The 16,113-nt window shown below is 38.7% G+C and overlaps 1 protein-coding gene and 1 non-coding gene across 2 annotated transcripts in view; one reads left to right on the top strand and one right to left on the bottom strand.

Moving 5' to 3' along the window:
• Positions 1-1,196: 1,196 nt before the first annotated feature.
• On the bottom strand, positions 1,197-3,266 carry LOC111336200 (uncharacterized). The gene is made up of 2 exons (XR_015989617.1): positions 2,531-3,266; positions 1,197-2,141 (listed from the first exon to the last, which is right to left on the bottom strand). It is a non-coding gene; the product is annotated as an uncharacterized LOC111336200 (transcript).
• A 4,388-nt stretch (positions 3,267-7,654) lies between these two features.
• Positions 7,655-16,113, top strand: part of LOC111336213 (hemicentin-1) — a 52,421-nt gene continuing 43,962 nt past the window's right edge. Inside the window, exons 1-2 of the mRNA XM_088726401.1 lie at positions 7,655-7,793; positions 10,668-11,042. Coding sequence (XP_088582527.1) covers positions 7,733-7,793; positions 10,668-11,042 — 436 coding nt within the window. The 5' untranslated portion in view covers positions 7,655-7,732. The remainder of the gene's footprint in view (positions 7,794-10,667; positions 11,043-16,113) is intronic.

Consider the following 16,113-nt stretch of genomic DNA (forward strand, 5'->3'; position numbering starts at 1 on the left):
AACTGCGCCAATCATTTTGCCTTAAAATCATCGTTGCTCATTTTTAAATGAGGTAAAAAATTAAAATCATTTTTCAAAACTGCCCTGTTTTTCAGGCAATTGTGCCAGAAACCCACTGAATCAAATCTCAAAATTCAATTCTTCTTTGATTTTTGAAAGAAACTGCGCCAATCATTTTGCCTGAAAAACATCATTCTTTTTTTTAAAATGAGATAAAAAATGAAAAAAATCAGTTTTCAAAACTGCCTTGTTTTTCAGGGTATTTTGAAAATGTGCCAGAAACCCCCTTTTCCTACTACTGCTTTTCAATCATATTTATATTTCATTGTAATATATTTTTCAGCATTTCTTCAAGTACATATCTTATGGAAAATAAGGTTTTTTCTAGGGCTTTCTGTAGATTGTCCTCCAATAATTATTTGAGTATTCACAAAAATATTGACCACTTTTTTCAGTCTTGAACTCAAAGTCCTCATTCAAGTGACATAAATTGTGTAATAATGAGCCATGAGCTGTGTGGGCATGCCAATAAAAGTCATGTCATGTGCTGAGTGCTTTTGCCTTTTTTAGTGAGACCTCTCCAGGGGTGGGTGTAGTCTCAATTATTACAGAGGGGCATTTTTCAAACCACCAGCTCTAATAAGCTTCTGGTCAATCTAAAAGTAACAAATGGTTGTTGCTAGACAGGTAAATCAAACTATTGTTTCCCTGTTTGTAATTTGTTTTAAATTCACATGTTGGAAGGCAGCGTGGCCGAGTGGTCAGCGTGTTGGACTCGCAATCCGTCGCTCCCGGGTTCGAGTCCCGCCCTGACCACTACCTGAATTTGTTTCACGGTGGCTCTGACTTCAAATCCTTGGCCATGCTTGTAAATAGCCAACTGGTTTGCTTCCGACCAGTTGGGATTCTTAACAATGTTATGTTCAATTTGAATTATTTGTTTATAGCCCACAATGTAAACTACTGGGTTACCATTAATTGTGTTAGCTATTAATGTTAATTTTTTTTTTTAAAGGTCTTAAGTTCAAGAGAATGGATTATTAGAAAATTAACAGAGGAGAGGTTTTTCAGCATTTTATTTTATGTTTTGCTGACCTTAATTAAGGAGGGTTCAGAGCACGTTAGTATTGTCACATTCCATACACATTGGGTGGGTCAGTTCAAAATACACTCCTGTCCTCATGATACAACTACACAAAAACTCCTCATTTATTTACCAGCAATACACTTGTAGCTGTCTGTTGTGAGTGATAACACGTACAAGCCAGAAATTTTGTACATCATAACAAAGTAGTGTAATAGTCTGCTGAAGCAGATATCTGGACAAAATGTGCCAATTTGAAAAATAAAACTAAATTAAGAAAATAATCTAGAGTAAATGCCTTTAAGTCAAGAATAAATAGTTTTCAAACCATGAAAATCATAACTATCCTTCCTGCATTGTTAATTTGGCTCCATTGGCATTCTGGGGTGGTAGCAAAGGCTCATCTTGCTGATGTTTGTTTTCTTCAGGTTGGCATAATTTTATGCTATAAATATAAGCAATTCTTGACTTGATTACTTTTAATCATTATGGCCTCTTACATGGCTAAAGACTGTACTGTTGCCTCTTGAAAAAGTAGTAACAATATCATAATCAGGATTAATGTAATTATATTGAACTAAATCCAAATGCTGTGTCACTCTCCAGTTAATATACATGTATTTCCTTATCAAATCTACGTTAATATTGAAAGTATTCCTCAATGGTTGGTGGATCTAAATTAAAAAATGTGCTTGTCGTATTGCCACACAGACAAGTTAAAGCATTTCTTAACAGGGCACTAATAGAATACAATTTCCCAACTGGGCTTAGACCTATTTTAAGATTTTTCTTAAAGTCGAGTAATGCAAAATAAGTTGAAATGTCACCAAAAACCCACTCAACTGCTGCTCTGGTAGTGCTCATTGAAGAATTGAAACTTTGTTGTTCTTCTGTTGAATGGGAATTACGGTATGTTGCCTGGAGATGAAGTCTGAGAGGATATGCCGGATCACCATAGATGCACAATGGTTGTCCTGTTGGTGAATATATACATAATGGTTCAGCTCTGTCAGCAGGCCTGACATGTGCAGCATTCCTGCATCATGCCGTTGTCCTTCTAGAGGGGGCAAAAACATACATGTACGTAAGTCAGGTTCAAGTGGGCTAGCATACTGAGATGTACTAGTAACAACAAAACATGTGGTTCAGAAAAAGTCAGTGAAAATTTAAGGGAGATGGGGGTCTCAAAAAGCCAAAATTTTAAAGGAAAGTGAAAAGCTAAACTGGAATTATTGAAAGGATGCAGTTGGTGAGAATTAAAAAAATAAACCAATAACCCTAGTATTTAAACAATATTCTTGATTTTTGTTGTTTTATTATTATTATTTTGATTCAAGCCATAACTGAATACAATAAGTATGTCAACAAGGACCTTAACTTGTGGCGAACTAAAACAATATCATGAATTACTAATTGACAGTTAAATCATGTATATGAATGTCTTACCAACTGGACCATAGAGGTTAGCTATCATCCCATTAGGTGCAATAACTGACTGGAATTTTAAGGCGTGCACCCTTTTATGCCCATTGTATAGCACTCTCTAGTGTTCTCCTGGTCTGGCAATTGGTCGAACTGTGCCATCCACGAACCCCCAATAAAAACGCAGATCCTCTACCGGAAACTGCATCTGCAAAGTTCTGCAAACAATCGGGCTGCAGCCAGGGCTGGTTCAAGCTTCGTAAAAGATACCCATAGTTATCAAAGATGTGGCTTGAAACTTCCGAGATAATTTCGCTTAGTTCAGGTACAGATCTCCCAAACCTTGAAATTAAATCGCTCAATCTGCAAGGGTACGCAAATCTTCGCAAAAGAATGCACAAACCTTCCATGCCAGTTGCCACAATCCCATTTCTACATATAAATGTATCAGGAATGGCCAGAACTTTTGCCAACAGGGGCAGTCCAAAACGAAATTCAGCCTTACATTCTTCGTCCGTGACGCGAGTCAAGTCAAAGCGATCGTATGACCAGTAGGGAAAGGACGGATTTTTCTTGTTCACCGTTTCGAAAAGCAACGAAAACTCGACTTCATCGATGATATCCTCCATGAACATAAATGCCAGAGCATCTTGTGTGGTTTGTCTGCTAAAAGTTTCCACAACCGACAAAATGTCGCCACTCCATACTCACAACAACTGCTGGAGCATTAGGGAGCTTAAGCAACCACGACGAAAGTGACGACGACGACGTCAAGTAATCGAGGAGGGTCTGGAACGAGGACGTCGTTTTTAGCGGGAAAATGAAACTTAAGCAGTGAAGTTGCTCGAGGACGACGACGTCCGAAATCTCGTTTATTCTCGCTTCGTCAGTTTAAGAAATGACATCGTTCATAGACGTCCAAAACCTTCTTCTTCTCACTCATGGATCAAATTTCCACATATATATCGAAAGTTTAGCTTTATTTGCAATAATTTACGCATCGCAAAAGTTTAAAATGTTAAATTTTACGCAAGTTGTTTGAGATTTAAATTCAGTTCTAAGTGTTGCTGATATAATCAAACCTATTTTGCACAAGGTTTGTCTGATCTTCAACATGCTTTAGCTTGATATGTTCTACCTTTGATGCTCCTTCCTTTGGCGTGCAAACGACGTAAGTCTGTCAATTTAATCAATGCTAGCTAGCGATCGGCACAGATAGCAGTCGTAGCGCTTCACCTAAGAATACTATTTTTTCCCGTGTGATTTTGTCGGAATAATTTTTATGGCTGTAAATCTATATCAAACATTTTGAAAATAGATTCGGACAACCTGACAGGTATTCAAGCTCATGTTAACACACCGATCTGAAGAATTCTTTGTTGTTTAAAGCGTCTCGATTGAAGAACAGCAACACGCAAAATTTTTAAGTATCAATAATCCGGCAGTTCCATACACAGCTTTTGACCGAACGCAGAGGTGAATTACACTGTCATTTAAAACTTTTCATTCAATAAAAATGATAAACAGCACTCTTTCATAAAATATACCCAAATAAATTTCAACCTTACGTGGTCGCTTTCACCGCTTGACTTGACATCTGTTGTGCGGAGGAAGGAATATGAGTTGGTGGGTTTTCGAATTTAATTTGTTTAAAAAACTGAACTGGGCAGTTTAAATCAAACGAAGAAGCGAATAGAAACTCCAACCGGCCATAGACTGTCTAAAAACTGACCATAAACCGGCACCTTTTAATGAGAAAAGCTGCTTTGAAGTTCGGAAGTTCACGACGACGTGAAACAGGTCCTTCTCAAGTCGTCGACGACAAGACGACGACAGAATTCTTGGTTCGCGCTTGCGCAGTGACGGTCTTGCTACTTCCGGTCGTCGTCCTCCGTTCGTCGTCGTGGTTGCTTAAGCTCCGTATTATTGTTACGAGCTGACGACGGCCACGACCGCGTTTACGACAACTAAGCCCCAGGACTCCCGCGCGCAAAAATTGTACTCGTTCTCGTACTCGTACTCATAGTCGGATCTGAAGGTCCCTAATGACTCGGATGTCTACAAACGTTTTAACGTTTCACTGAGGACACGAAGAGCCGCCTGGCGTCGATCGCAGGGCTGAGGTTGTGTGGCTAGAGAATCGAAATGAAAGGTCAACCCTTGCCCTTGAATTCTGCGGTGGATTTGTGGCCGTGGATACATTTTAGCTTGGGATTTTTTACTTCGTTCGGGAGGCTGTCTGGACAGAAGTGTTCGGCCTTGTCTTATCTTTAAGAAGAGAAAACCAGGATTAAAAAAACCCGCTTAAATCAAGTGAAATCGGTAAAAATAACGACACCAGGAGCAAGCAACACACGTATGGAATAAGGTAAGCCATTTTTATTTAATATTTTCGCTTTTAACTATCCCTATGGATATCTTGTAGAAAATCCCATACAAATCCTTTTCACGATCCTCGCAGTAGAGAGCGCTATTTATGCAACAGCGAAAATCAGACCTGACCTATGCGATACTGCACTGACCATCACGGGTTTATTACGAATCACGGGTTTATTACGAATCAGCTTAACGGCCTTCTCCCAGTTGGCTTGTTAGCTCAATTGGTAGAGCGCTGCACTAGTATCGCAGAGGTCAGTGGTTCGAATCCCGTACAGGCCTGATTTTTTCTCGGGTCTGATTTTCGCTATTGCATAAATAGCGCCCTCTACTGCGAGGATCGTGCATCATACTTAAGACCCTTTGATAGCACGCTGACTTGGCTGTCAGAGAGGTGATAGTTCGAGAGACGTTTTTGGAATTTATGCGTCTCCCTTTCTTTGGCTGATAGCCTACATTTCAAATTAAAGTGTTTCTACGCTCTTTGCGCCCTTTTTTTTTTTGTTCTTCTCCCTATTGTGTTAGAGCCAGCTCTTTTAGAGAAGCACCAGCTAGTTTATTTTCTCGCCTTCATTTTATTGAAAATCCTTAGCACTGCCTGTCGCAGAGGTTATCTAAGGGGATTTAGAGCCAGTTCGGGTAGACGAGGGGAAGGGGGAAATTGACGGGGTCTAGAACCTAGAGACGATGTTCAGAGTCAAAGAATCGTCAATGGCAAGCATTGATGCGACTGCTAATTTGACTACAACAGGACAGGCGGTTTCTACTCTTCACGAGTCTCATCAGCTGTTGTTTGAATGTGATGTTACAATAACTAACACCAGGGACCAACAGGAATAATGCAAACTCGATCCTCAAGCCTAACTGTCCTCGTTTGAAAAAGATCACAGAGGCATTTTCCATCCGGGAACGGACTGATCGAGAACACCACTCTACCTTTCCCTGAAATACTTAGTTATTGCAACACAGAAGGGTTAAACTTGATATCCGCAAAACAGTGCTCGATACATATAGTAGAGCGAGTATAACGTGTGATAAGCAGAAAAAAATAAATCAACTACATTTCATCCCTACAGACCTGTTTCGTGGTTGCCCACTCATCACTGAATTAATTGTCCACGCCACACCTATGGACACTGAAAACATCAAGACAGAGATATGCCGTATCTTTAACGCCAACGGACTCCGCATCACCATAGAAGCCAACATACAAGTAATCAACTTCCTAGACGTCACATTTAACCTCAGCCAAAACACATACCAACCATACGCAAAGCCTAACACCACACTGCAATACGTCCATCACGAGAGCAACCACCCACCGATCACCACAAAAAACATCCCCGCCGGTATCAACAGACGCTTATCTTCTCTCTCATCCGACAAAGCCTACTTCAACCAAGCAGCTCCCGCCTACCAGAAAGCACTAGACAAGAGTAGATACAGCTACATACTTCACTAAGAACCAACACACACGCAGAGGCGCAAGAACCGTCAACGCAACTATATCCCCTTGTACAACCCACCTTTCACCAAGAACACCAGCACTAACATCGGGCATAAATTCCTCACACTGATAGACAAACACTTCCCTAAAGACCATAAGCTTCGAAAAATCTTCAAAAGAAACACAATCAAGATCAGTTACAGCTGCATGAACAATACGAAACAAATCACTGACAACCACTACAAAAGAATCCTGATTTCCCACGTAAAGACTAATGCTGCCGACACAACCGCCGACATTACCGCTAGCAATAACAAGAAATGCAACTGCCGACAGAAAAACTCATGCCCGCTCACGGAAACTGCCTCCAACAATCTGTTATCTACCAAGCTACCGTCACACGTAAAGAAAACAACTCGACGGATTCATACATCGGACTCACTGCAAAAGACTTCAAGACCCGCTACAATAACCACACCTCATCGTTCCGACACGCAAAGCACCACAACTCTGCCGAGCTCAGTAAATACATCTGGACACTTAAAGACAACAACATCGGCAAATCCATCACCTGGCGCACTCTATCTTCACACCTGCTCTACAACAGCTCAAGCAAACGATGCAACCTATGCCGTAAAGACAAATTCCTGATCATCTTCCAGCCCGACCTATCTACACTAAACAAACGTAACGAACTCGTCTCTTCCTGCCGACACAGAAACAAAGCCCTCCTGCGCAACACACAAAGCACACACAGCCCACAATTCCTCTATTCACTCCGACGAAGGGCTAACGCTCGAAACGTCAGCTTTTGTAATCGTTACGGTAGCCAATTTACCATTTCAACTTTGTTGATATGTCCAAATTACCTCCTGCGCAACAGCTGACACTTTTCTTGCTAAATCAATTATGTTAATTCATATAGTATATAAGCAATGGTACTACGTTATTCTGTCATTTAGATCCCCTGATGAGTGGGCAACCACGAAACAGGTCAGTAGGGATGAAATGTAGTTGATTGATTTCTTTTCTGCTTATCACACGTTGTTAGTTATTGCAACACCATATTCAAACAACAGCTGATGAGATCCGTGAAGAGTCTGAAACTGCCTGAATGCCTCTCTCTCAAAAGTAATTTTTTCACTTTCCCCCATTGATTTTCGAGAAATTTTCGCACATTTCAACTACCGCGGCCCTTTATTCTTCACACCGATGAGAGCGACTTCTCACCTAGCCTCGTTCTCGCGCAGTAGTTTCGGCACCAGATCACTTACAGAGATGACTCGGAAATGGTCTAATTTACCCAGAGTTCCCAGAAAGTTTATCGCGACTTGTAAATTTCACTTCCTCGTTCGCACCCTCTGAAATTATTTGTAATTAAGTGAACTGATATGTGATCAGAAATGGAGTTGTTTTTAGCATCATTCCGCTCCTTTGTGATGTTTCTATTCATTCAGGGTTTTGGTAAGTACAAGGCTAAAGAAACTTTCGAGTAAAAGCGTTCGTACTTTAACGGAAGACGCATCAACCTAGAAGTTGGGGCTTCTGACTCAGTTTTTACACCATAGTAACAGACAAGAGTCCGTATTTTATAGCTTTAAAAGTGTGAGCTTATATATTGCAGTTCATTATTTGTCACCAGACAAAAAACGTAGTCGATTATTTTTATAAGTGTGAACGTTAAGTGTATTGTGCATCGCTTTCTCTTGTGACTTCGTTGCAGGCTGTTTCCAACCCATGTTTTCGTCACCTGCATTCTTCACTTTACTTACACTACCTTCAGCTGAAGCCTTTTACTTTCATGATATGTCTCATTTATTCCACCTTGTCCGTGTAGGGTACATTTATATTACTATTCAACAATCTATGGCATCGCTCCTGTGTTGGGGATGCCAGTGGTTGTTTTTGTCATAGTATAGAATTAGTCTTGGTGTTAATTTGAGATCTAATTCATTCAGTTGCATGCTTATAAGTAAATGGCATGAAACTCTGAGTACCAATAACTGCCGCCCAGTCAGCCTAATGGATAGTGGGCTGGACTGTTGTGTGGGAGGTCGAGGGTTCGAGCCCCGGCTGGACCAACACTCAGGGTCTTAAAATAATTGAGAAGAATTTGCTACCTTTCTTTAACATCAAGAAATGGCTAGATATTCTAGTCTTCTTGGATAGGGATGAATAAATGGAGGTCCTGTCTCCTACAGGGTTGGGGTAGGAGACGTTAATTTCCCTTACACGAGATTACAGTGTGATGGATGTCCTTCCCAGGGGTGGGATGGGTGGGAAGGTGGACTAGCTCGAATGGTTCGTATGTTCCCTTCTAGTTCCTCCCCACTGCAAATTAAAATGGAATAAATTAAATTAAATACATTTGGAGCGTAAAGGATAAGAGTATTCCACACAAAAACAAATGGCGGAAGGTTAAACAGGCCCAATCATATTCTAACGTGAGCAAAAGATGCAGCTTGTGTTTATGGGAAAAGTATTTCATTATCTGTAAACCCGAAATATCAACAATGAACAACAGAAGCGAGCTGGTATCAAATTGTAGACATTCTAAGAAATTCCTGTTAAATAATGTATTCACTTAACTTTACCGACCAATCAAATCTCTACACGTAATGCCACTAGGAATTTTTCTGCATTTTCAAATTCTGTTCATCTCTGTTTGATTGCTCCATGAGGAGCATGAAACTAGCAATAAATGTCTTTGACCGAGTAACCCATGTCTACAAATCTACATTGCTCTAGGTTACCTATTTAGCAATTTAATAGCTGATGAAATCTTCAACTCATTATATTTACTACATGTGACCGGGCACAGGATTTCGTACACTAACGCTTTTCTGTTAAACGGGTAAAAATAAACGGTTTGTAAACGGATAGTAAACGGGTAGTAAGAGCGTTTAAACGGTTTGCATGTCCGTTTAAACGAATAGTCCAAAGCGTTAAACGGTAGAGCAAAGTCCAAAAACGGATTCCGTAAACCGTTAAACGGCCGAGAAAAAAAAATAAACGGATGGCTTAAAACGTTAAACGGTTGAACAGCATCTATAAATATTATTTTTATGGATGGCTCAAAATGTTAAACGGATGGACAAAAACCTTGAACGAACGAGGAGGGCTAAAGAACGGCGGAAAGTCATGCACATATCGATCAGAAACCGTTGCGAACAATTATACGAATTGTTCATGCGGAACACTGACGTTTCATACTAATAATATTCGACCGACAACGATAGAAAACTAAGTAAAATGAAATTACTAGCCTGCAATTAAGCTATCCACTGGCGAGTGAAGCGAGCCGAGAGTTAGTCTCGCCCTGGAGAGCTCGCAATGCGTTTGAAAATTTGTATGAGCAGAGGAAGCAATCTATCAATCATACCATGTGGACTGAACATTCTCGATAGAAAGAAAATAGAGTTGAGAAGCAAAGTCGTTTTTTTTTTTCATGTTCCTACATTGTTTCTTCTACGGATTGACTGAAATGAAAACGCGCTATCAAGTGAAAACGTTGAGAAATGCCGCTGATTTTGTAGATTTCACCGTCGGTTAATCGAAACAATTTTGCATACGCATGTAACAAAACTCAACTTTCTTTCGCTCGTGTTTCATCTTGCATTCGATTTCGTAAAGTAATGTGTAATTACAGCTTTTATAAAGCAATTTCCGTTTCCTTTCAATCGACGGAAATAAAAGATGAGAAACTCGATAGCCACGGATTTTGTAAATTTTGCCGTACACGTCAATCGAAATAAATTTGCATAATCATGAAAACAAATCTCGCTCTCCTCGTTAAACGGATGCAAGTAACCGTTAAACGGATGTATTTTATTTTAAACGGATAGGTTAACCGTTTAAACGTTTTGTCGAAAACGTTAAACGGATGAGCAAAGCGTTTAAACGGATGAAGAAAGCGTTTAAACGCTTTAATGATCCGTTTTAAACGGATAGTAAACGGATAGTAAACGGATTGATTCGTTAAACGGTAAAGCGTTAGTGTACGAAATCCTGTGCCCGGTCACACATTACTAATTGTGAATTGTAGTCAGCACTGTTGACAAGGGCTCAATACACATTTTTGTAGAGCGGTATATAACATTAAGTGACGAGAGGGAAACACACATGATTCGCTACAACTCTTGAGTTTAGTGCGCTAAGCACTCATCAGGCAGATTGCCTGATGAGTGCGTAACGCGCGAAACTCAGAGTTGCAGCGAATCATGTGTGTTTCCTTCTAGTCACTTAATGTTGAATATATATATATATATTGTTCCTTAATTCTAATATTGTAATAATGTTATGAAAATATCAAACTTGATGTGCACCTACCATCATCAGTGATGGTTGTCTTCATGATATTTACAGAGGCCCAGAAATTGTTCAATCAGAAGCCCGTCAGCCCACAGAATGTTACAGAAGATCAAAATGTCACTCTTAGCTGGAGTTACAACATTGGTGGAGTCATCCAGTTGGCTCAACTGAAGAGAATTTATGAAGATGGTTCATCAGAGCTGATTGTAAATAAATTTCCCAACAGCAACCCAACCGTCAGGAGTGCATTTCAGGGTAGATTTCATGTGCAGATTATTTCAGACACACAAACAACTTTCAAAATAACTGGAATAACAAGATCTGACAGTGGGAAGTATACCTATGGGATAACCGTTGGCAACCTTGATACAGACGAAAGTGAAGTGCAGATTTTGGTGCAGTGTAAGTACAAGAACATAATAAAGAGCCTTATGATCTGTATAGAACTGTTTCCTTTTTTTTTCCTTTTCACTTAATCGATATTAAAAGTTGCAAAACTATATAGGTTTTTTTTTCTTCCAGTCTGCACAGATGTTTCAGAAATAAAAAGAAAATTCTGAAATTTATAAGATACCATTTCATGATTGTTTGCCTGATTTAGAGAATTACTGAGTCCTTTTCATGAAATGGGATTCCCATGTTGAATGATGTACAGGCACTTTAGGATACAATCCTGCGGATACACATTGTGAGGGCAAGAATGAATGAATGAATGAAAGAAAAACTTTATTTAAGTGTCTATGTTTTTAGCTATAAGCTAATGGGGGACACTAAAAAATTTAAAAGTCATATACATTTACATATGTAGATGATAGTTATTTACAGTAGATAATTAAAAAGATTATAAAGTTCTTTAGTTAAGGTTTAAATTTCAACGAGAGTTGAAAGGTCGACTTTTCTTATGTTCTTCTTGAACAAATTTAGAGTTTCTATTGTTCTTAGGTGTCTTGGTAACTTCGACCAGATGAGAGGTCCCATATATTTAATAGAATTCCTACCAAATCTTACAGTTTCGAATCTTGGCAGTTCGAAGTCACTGTTCCGTAAATTATATTGAGTGTTCTTTATATTAAATAAGTCAGAAATATTCTTAGGTACGAGACTGTGCTTAACTTTAAACATCAAAGTGGCAATGTCTTGTAGGCGCCAATTGTTCAACGTCGGTAGTTTGGCGCGACTTAGCAGTTCTTGATAGGACACTGATCTAGTTTTGTACACCGCCCTAAGTGCTCGCTCCTGAATCCGCTCAAGCTTTCTCCGATCCGATGCATTACAAAAGTGCCATACTAAATGACAGTAGGTTAGATGGGGCAGAATTGAAGACCTGTAAAGTGATAGTTTAGCATTACAGGGTATCAAATTGCGTAGCCGCACTAGGACCCCTACTTTTTGACTGGCCTTAGAGCATAGATCACTGATATGACTAGTAAAACTCAATTTTTCATCTATTTGAACTCCTAAAAGCCGTATTTCCCCCATTCTGTTAATAGTATGACCATCAACAGAAAAATTTTGATTATCGTTGTCTTTGTCAACATTTCTCAGGTTGATTGGTAATAGCTGGAACTTTTCTGGGTTGGTTGAGAGATAGTTGTTCTTGTACCAGGATAGAGCTTTCTCTCCATGTATCTTGATACTTTGCGTGACAACGTCATGCTTCTTCCCCGTGACATACATCTGATGGTCGTCGGCATACATGCTCAAATTAGCATTATTTATATCTAATGACATATCATTTTGGAACAAATTCCACAGAATGGGGCCAAAGGACGAGCCTTGCGGGCAGCCAAGCACCATCCTTTTCCAGTCACTTGTCACTCCTTTTATTTTCACTCTATTGAGCCTATTGTCAAAGTATGATCTAAGAAGGTTGAGAGAATTTTGTCCAATGCCATAGGCCTCGAGTTTCTTTACGATTAGAGAATGGCTAAGAGAGTCAAAGGCTTTACTCAAGTCAGTAGACAGTATGTACACCAGTTCCTTTCTGTCAACAGCTGATTTCCAGTCTTCCACAAATGTTTTTCTTGACTTTTCTAGCCAGCCTCTAGACCCAAGAAGCCTGCATGTTAACCATCCACACATGTACACCAGTCAAAAAAACAATTATGGCAACTGACATTTACCAAATACACATGCACAACCCTTAGTCTTGGAAACAGTTCTTTTGGGGGGTGAGTAGGAGTCCTTTTCATGGTTAAAAGTAGGAGTAGGAGTGAAAGTTAGGTTAGGTTAAAAGTAGGAGTAGGAGTTCTTTTCATGGTTAAAATCCCACAGGGATCAACAAATGCTTTTCACTCCACTAATTTATTCATGTTTTTCTCATTGCCATGTTCAGACCAATAACATAGCTCCATTGTCTGCCTTTAAAAGCACACACAACCCTCAATTCCTCTATTCGCTCTGACAAAGGGCTAACGCTCGAAACGTCAGCTTTTGTAATTGTTACGCTGGCCAATTTACCATTTCAACGTTGTTGATGTATCCAAATTATTTCGTTACTCCCACCAACGCAGCCCCAAACAGTTTCTTTCGAAACTATCAGCCTCTTTTCATGGTTAGTTCATCTTATCCTACTTGCTTGTATGCTTATAACTCCTTTTTTCATCAAACAGTGCAAGATAATGTATTTCTTTTGGGCTGGGGTTGAAGGCATTTTAGTTTCTTCAGTGCTTCTACTGCTTAAAATTACCATTTTTGTCCTTCCCTAACATGATAAGCTCCAGAGGATAAAAACTAACTGGTAATTTGTCAAGCAAATGGCTACACAAATCAATGCTATTTGGCTTTTGAAATTAGGAAGGTTTGGGAAGTGTATGCTGTTGCAGCCTACCAAACCTCTGTTCAAGCAATATTGCAAAAGAGTACCACCAAAAATATTCCTGTCAAGATTATAATGCTATATGGGTTTACAAACAATCACATGGGGTTATTAAGATATTTCTGTGCATCAAGTTTTAGAGAATGGAAGATAAAATTTTGTCATTGCTAACACAGTCATCAAAACTGAGTTTTTGGAGTAGTTTTTGGTGATTAATGGACTTACTCTGTACTCAACTTTACTTGTATGTACTGAGAAAGTGAAACAAGAGTCAGCAAGAAAGAAATCAATCAGGTGCTAGGCAACCATTTGAGAGTGCAATCAAAGATCTTTAAATCAGTTGTTCACAAAGGGTAAATTATTCATTTCAGAATAGACTGGAAGACTAAATATTATTTTATATATTTTTGAAAATATTGTTATTATAACATATCGTTTTGGTTTTTAGCTTTTCTTGCGATTTGGTACTATCTGCAATGTTTGCACATGTGTACGTACTTTTTATTTCAAACATATTTGCAGAAGTAAACACTCTTACCACCTCAGTTGCAAGGGCACCAAATATAATTTCTGAAAAAAAAAATCATGTTCTCAAATTGTAACAACATCATTTCATAGAGTTATTAAAAACATTGTCTCCGCATGGTAATGGGCCTTCACAAAGAATTCCAAATTGAACATAATATTCAAGGAGAATTTGCCATGTAGGAAGGACAAATAGAAGCTATTCAACATATCAGAACAGGAAAGGTTTGATGAAATGTATTTTTATTTATTTCTTGACCTTTACTCAGGCAGAGGTTTGTCATATTGAGCAGTTAATTATTCTGTCTCTTCTTTTGGTCAACCTTTTGAAAGCAGCTAGGAAAAGACATTTCCATAGGTGGTCAATTTGCCAGGTGCCCAACCCTTAGATAAACCCTTGATATCACCTCTTAGAACTGGATAATATCGAAGATAATTTCACACTCTACATGGGTTTATTACAAACCAATTATTAAAAGATCTGCTCCTGGTTGGCATGTCAGCTTAGTTGGTGGAGCACTGAACAATGTCAATTTAAACATATTATATGAAATAAAATAAAATTATAGCTTAGCAAAATTTGCAAATTTTAGCTCAACATGATTAAAATTGAATCTTAGTACATATTAGGTGTAGATTAAGACGAGAACAGAAAGAGCTTCTCCCTGACAAGTTTGTTTCGAGAGACCTGGACAAAATGTTACTTTTGAATAACAAATTGCAGTACTGTTTAGTGGTCATCCAAGACTTGATGGAATAATGAAAACTCTTTTGACTCATTTGGTATTACTTTTTAAAGTTGTGGATTATTAAGTAATTATGCATATTAGGTCTTGCACCAATTCTCTCATAATGATTACTTTTCAGTCATTCTGGTGAAGGATTTTTCTCCATGTATATTTATGTGCTAGTAATCACTATTTTATCTTCATGAATCAAACATTTTATGAAAAGAAATTATAGTGGCACTTAATTTATGGGGAAGCTTATTATCAGCTGGAATGTGCATACTTGAGATATTTGAACAAGTTAGCATACTGTATTTACCTGTTTATAAGGCGACCCGCCATTTTCAAGCTCAAAAATTGGATTTTTCATCATTTCTAGTTCAGAAAAATTAGGTTAACTGAATTTCAGTGGCCATTGCCTTCGCCTTGATGATAATCATGTTTTGGGTGATGATGTAGCCACTTTGCCTTTGCTCTTTGAGCCAACAGAGAAGCTTGTCTTCTAACTCGGGCCACTGGCACTGTTTCCCACTTGCTGCACCTGTTCTTAGGCATGCACTTTAGTTTCTTGACTTGCTTTCACCAGTCACAAACCAACTTTTCGCTGATGCAGAATTCATGGCCTGCTGCACAGTTGTTTGACTTCTGTGTGAACTTGACGACTTGGAACTTAAACATACAGTAGCTGAATATTTCATTCATTTTGAAGACATCTTCGTAAACTTGTGGTGAGGTGATTAGTGTGGTTGAGACCTTGTTAGCAATGTAAATAGTTGCAAGTAGGTTTGTTTTCTTGTTAACCTGTAGTTACAATGTCATTGGTCCTTTTCTGGTTGCTAACAACAAAGAAAAAATATATTCACATATTAAGCCTTTGTTTACATAATTGGTCTACATGCTTTACAGAGAAGACCACGCGAGAAATCAGCATTTGCCAGGTCACTAAGCTACTTTAATCATTCGATGAAAACGAGAGTTCAACAACCATAAACAGCAGCGAAGCTGTAAGGAAAATGTCTGCTCTACAGGTCAGAAGGTACGATAGAAACCAGCTCCAGAAGGTGTCTGTTTAAGCCAACGTAATATTTTTTATTTCAAACTTTTTTGTTGATGAAGAATGTGCTGAAAACTGACGAAACTCAAACACAGTTAGAACTGGTTTTGTCAACTTGGTTTTCCTAATGGACTTCAAGCAATTGTTATACTAATTCCTTGGATTGCTTGGATCAGGTCTTTGTATATAACTTGTGTAGAAGTCAAGGGTGATTTTTGAGCTGATTTTTCGGTCATAAAAGGTCAACTTATACACAGGTAAATACAGTAAGTGACAAAATGGTTTCAAGTGAAATTTGATGTTAATAAGCGTAAGTTAATTTTTCAAAGACATGACTTTTTTGTATGC

The sequence above is a fragment of the Stylophora pistillata genome, chromosome 7 (genome assembly GCF_964205215.1).
Source record: "Stylophora pistillata chromosome 7, jaStyPist1.2, whole genome shotgun sequence".
NCBI lineage: Eukaryota > Metazoa > Cnidaria > Anthozoa > Scleractinia > Pocilloporidae > Stylophora > Stylophora pistillata.